At 40.2% G+C, this 4,990-nt stretch overlaps 1 protein-coding gene across 1 annotated transcript; it reads left to right on the forward strand.

Annotated features, from left to right (window-relative positions):
• The first annotated feature begins 208 nt into the window (after positions 1-208).
• On the forward strand, positions 209-4,483 carry LOC146612877 (uncharacterized). The gene is made up of 3 exons (XM_085378407.1): positions 209-276; positions 1,542-1,820; positions 2,307-4,483. The coding sequence occupies exons 2-3, from the start codon at positions 1,574-1,576 to the stop codon at positions 2,849-2,851; spliced, it is 792 nt and encodes a 263-aa protein (XP_085234533.1). The 5' UTR covers positions 209-276; positions 1,542-1,573; the 3' UTR covers positions 2,852-4,483.
• Positions 4,484-4,990: the final 507 nt, after the last annotated feature.

Here is a 4,990-nt window from a genome sequence, read left to right on the forward strand (position 1 = left end):
ACTTCATTTTTACACACTTTTAATTTCACCTGCAAATGTGAGCAACATGCCCTCATTACAGACTTTAACTAAAACTTTATCTTCTCAGAAGTGTTTTTCTATAATTACATTTTTTTTATTGTTCGTTTAGAAGCAATAGTGGAGAGACCGGCTGACTGCTGCAGAAGAAATCTGCTCTGAGGTTAACAGAACGTCTGATCATCCAGTATGAGATCAACCTTCAGCAGAGACTGCTGGATATCAGCCGGAAACCCGAGATAAAGTTACGCATAACAGGTAAAACTGCGATGGTCTCAGTGGACTAACACAAGAATACAACTCATGTAGGACCTGATCAGAGCTCAGCTTGTAGGCTAACATACTGAAATCAGGGAGCGGCTAATCACACAAGTGCGTCTCTTTTTTACGGTGAACTTTTAGCATTAAACAAACCTTGAGACCGAGAGAAAGTGCCTTTATAGAAGATTTATTTAGAAGATTAAGATAAAAGAGGCAGGGAGGGAAAGCTTCTGTTTTCTGCACTGTGCCACAGTTCGCTGTCTGCTTCGGCTCTCTGACCCTCACTCCGGGGCTACAGACAGTCCTCTGCCGCCTGTGGTGCTCCTCACCTCCGTCTGCACCCACAGGCTTCCCGAGGTGGAGGCAGGCCGGCAGGGACTTTGAGAGATGGGCTTTACTTTCAAAAATACCCCTTAATCAGGGTCTAACCCTACAAGACCATCGTGCCTCCCCCACCATCCTCACCTCATGTTAAAATGTATATTTTTCAACTGAATTATATTTGGGTTCAAGAAAATGATGAAGTTTTTAAAATAACTTTGTAATGTTCTAATAAACAGTCTTAACTCGAACTAAATCAGCTCAAATCTCACAGATGTCAGTGTTATTCACAAAGCATGGAAACATAGTTGTTAGTTTTGAATGCAGCCACAGCAGGCAAACTATGGCTGCATGCTCCAAAGAACAGGAGCACAGTAACTGAACACACTCTTAGCACACTTACATCTGATTTTGGGAACAGTTAACAGATCTGAACCTGATGACCTGAGAGGTTTAACTGGGTCAAAGGTCGAGAGCCAATTGAGAACTGTCCAGTTAAACCAACTAAATGATGAAACCTTTGATTTAAAATGTCATGATCAACAGTATCAAAGGCAGCAATGAGATCAAATAGAACTAAGACTGAAACTCTGAGTCCCTAATAATCTTCAGATCACTGATGACTTTAGTTGGGTTGATTCTGTGCAATGACTGGCTGTGAAACCTGACTGGTACTTATCTGCTATGGCACTGTGAGATTTTCAGTTTAATCCACAACAATGACAAACATTTACTTGCAGCGTGAAGCTGGCAGCAGCTACCTGAATGATTTGTACTCTGAACTTTCCTAATAAGAGTATCAGAGCTCGAGAGTAACTTACACTTTCATTTTTCACATTTGTACAGTTTAAATTTCACTCACATATGAGGACATGCTCAGAGTGGACTATATTTGCTCAGATGTGTTTTCCTGTCATCACATTATTAACCTTTTTCCTCAGTGACCCTTTGTTCCTCAAGATCTCCCCCTAACATGAAGTGTGAGGAAGAGGAGGGCCTGTATGACCAGCAGGTCTCCAACCAGGAGAGGAACTCCAGTCTGGACCAGGAGGGCCCAGATCCTCCACAGATCAAAGAGGAAGAGGAGGAACTCTGCATCAGCGATGACGTAGAAAAGATTGTACTCAAACAGGAGGATGAAGGCCTCATCTGGACTGAAGAAGAGCAGCTCAGACAGCTGGATAACATCTGGAAACCTGAAATGAACTTACACAGCAGGGGTATGTAAAACCGTAATGGTCTTACCTAAAAATTAATATGACTTTAATTCATTCAATAAAGATATTTTGGAAACACATCAGAGTTCTTCAAGGCCAGTGTTTAAATAAACTCAGCTGATTGTTAGTCGAGGTTTTCTGAGAGCTTCGCTGCTTTTTATCCCCATATTTTAATCCTACTTTTAAATTTCCCCTTCTGTCTGATGTTTGTCTTATCATTTACATAAACATCTTTCCAACAGTAATTGGTGGACAAACTGTGATTGGTGCATAGAAATTTACTAACGTGTTAGAAGTGAGTGCATGAAATCTTATTTTAACAGTTTCCAGGTCTGGGTAAATGATATGATGATATTTCGGATGATATTTTGATTAAACTCTGTTGTAGAGTTGGAAATGGACAGCTGTAGACACCACTGCCGAGTAGTCATTCTTGTTATACTTCTATATTTATCTAAGACAAGTAATTTTGTCCATTTGTCACCTCAGCTTTCCCACAACAGCATGAATGTGAGGAGGAACTGGTTTTTGGGGACCAGGAGAGAAACTTCAGCCTCGACCAGGAGGATCCGGAGCTTCCACAGATAAAAGAGGAAGAGGAGGAACCTTGCACCAGTCAGGACGTAGATCAGCTTGTAGTGAAGCAGGAGACTGAAGGCATTATTATCTTCATGGTGGCTCCTACTTATGAGGAAAGTGAGCCAGAGCTGGACAGTGAACGTCTCCTTTCTTCCAGCTCTCCTGAACCAGAGAGCAGAGATCAGCAAGACAACTTTCCTGTGTCAGAGAGTCAGCGTAAAACTGACACAAGTAAAAAGTTTGTGAAATGTGAGATTTGTGGAAAAACCTTTGAGTACAGATCCAAACTAACGAGACATATGAGGGTTCACACAGGTGAGAAGCCACATTCTTGCAGCACCTGCGGAAAAAGATTCAGCCTGATGATAAACTTGAAAACTCACATGAGAATCCACACAGGTGAAAAGCTTCATTCAGAGGATACAGTTACAAAGACACATGAGGATTCACACTAGTTAAAAGTGGGAGAACTGTCAGATGAAGCAGTCCACTGAGAAGCCAGATCAGAGCAGATCAGATGACCTCCTTCCTTAAAAAACTCTGTATTGTTTATTGTATGTAGGGGTGGGAGATATAGCCTCAAAATAATATTTCAAGAAACTTACATTTAAAAAAAATAATGTACATTTTATCAGCTCGGCAGGCAGCAGCATTTATATGTGTAAGTAAATGATGGATTTTCCATCTTTCTCTTCCAGTGAGCTGCTGTCACTGATGACAGCTTAGCTAATTCAAAGTGTGAAAATGTGGCCACCTCAAGGTGCTTGATATTGTAAGGTAAAGACCCAACAATAATACAATGAAAACAGAGAAAACCCAAACAGTCATATGACCCCCTATTAGCAAGCGTTTTGGCGACAGTGGGAAGGAAAAACTCCTTTTTAACAGGAAGAAACCTCCAGCAGAACCAGGCTCAGGGAGGGACCCCCATCTGCAACAAGGAAAGTTTTAAGTCTAATCTTAAAAGCTGAAGGCTCTGCCTCCCATTCTACCTTTAAATACTCTATGAACAACATTATAGTGCAATGTTAGTGACACGGCATACATGAAATATGAGCACATAAGTATCCTCAGGGGTGTTTTTCCTGGAAGTTTTAAGAAAAGTGTATTACAAGTGCTTACACTCTAGCTTAATATCCAAAATAACCTTGTAATGCGGAGCCTGCACAATTCTGTCATATAAGCAGAGGTGGAAAGTAACGAATTACATTTACTTGCGTTACTGTAATTGAGTAGTTTTTTTGTGTATTTGTACTTTTTAAAGTCATTTTTCAAGTCTGTAATTTTACTTTTACTTAAGTATATTTTTTAAAAAGTATTGTAGTTCGCTACGTTTTCAATCACACCCGTTACTGAGTAAATTAAAAAAAACCATTGCACTTCGGAAATACTGCAGGGAATGATGGGTAGTAGAACAAATTGGCGCTAAGGTCACGTTAAAGATGGAGTCTGACATCGGTGTTATGGATCCAGTGAAAAAAGAAGCCCCGTCGAATTCTGCTGACCCTGAACTCGAAGAAACGGATGTGAACCCCTGGCCGTATTTAAGGGACCATTTCGGCTTCAAGTGCAAGAAAGGCAACAGCTTTATTATGCAGTGTAAGCTGTGTTTGCCCAGAGAGACCGAGTTAGCAGCTTTTAAAAATTCCACATCAAACCTGCGCAAGCATGTGGAGGTAAGTTAAATACAACTCGTACCGTTATGGTAGCAAAAAGGCTGTGTTCAAATTAATCACATTAAGTTAAGACATCTGTGAAGAACACAGATAACGTTGGTTGGTACTAGCAACTTGCTGTAATCGGGCACGTTGTTGTCCACGCAACTTACATTTTTTTTACTGGGTTGGTAAATTGCCAAAAGAAAATGTGTTTACCTACGTTTTTCCTGTTTGTTAATAATAAGAATTTATTTTAAAAAAAAGTTAAATTAAAGACAGAAGCGGCTACTTTCTTACTTAACCCACATATGTTCACACTGCAGGCAAAAGAATAACAGAGCGCTCACTTACCTTAGATTAGTCAAAGACAGCTGACTTCTGTTACTTGTTAATTAGCACTTGCAACCTCCCGTTAACTAGCCTGTTACTGTCCAATAAAAAAACCCCCACGAGGTATATTGGTATAATTTACCAGCGGTAGCTATGTAATGCATTGATGTCTTATTAGGGACATCAAAAAACTTTCTCTCAAACTTAACACTGGCCTGCCTGCCTCAGCTGCCTTCGAGCGTCTCTTTAGCTGTGCTGGACTACTGTTCACTGCAAAGTGAGCAAGGATGAACTCTACTAACTCTGAAAATCAACTGCTCCTCAAAATTAACAGGAAGTTCAGAGAGTAACACTCTAGGATGGATACAAAGGAACTTTAATCTAGAGGTACAGTAGGGCAGGGCCAAGTTTAAAAAATTCAAAAACATTTTTAAAGCAGCTGCCGTTCAGTTCAGTACTTGTTCTCTTATTTGACAGTTTAGAACACATTCTCATGTGAAAGAATGATATGGTTTTGTATTGAAAACACTGTGATACCTGACGGTTTGGTTTGGTTGATTGGTTTGGTGACCATTATCCATTTTCATGTATAGACTTGCAGTTTAA

The sequence above is a fragment of the Diplotaxodon limnothrissa genome, linkage group LG18 (assembly GCF_057381915.1).
Source record: "Diplotaxodon limnothrissa isolate DT_005_m linkage group LG18, D_limnothrissa_male_GT1.1, whole genome shotgun sequence".
NCBI lineage: Eukaryota > Metazoa > Chordata > Actinopteri > Cichliformes > Cichlidae > Diplotaxodon > Diplotaxodon limnothrissa.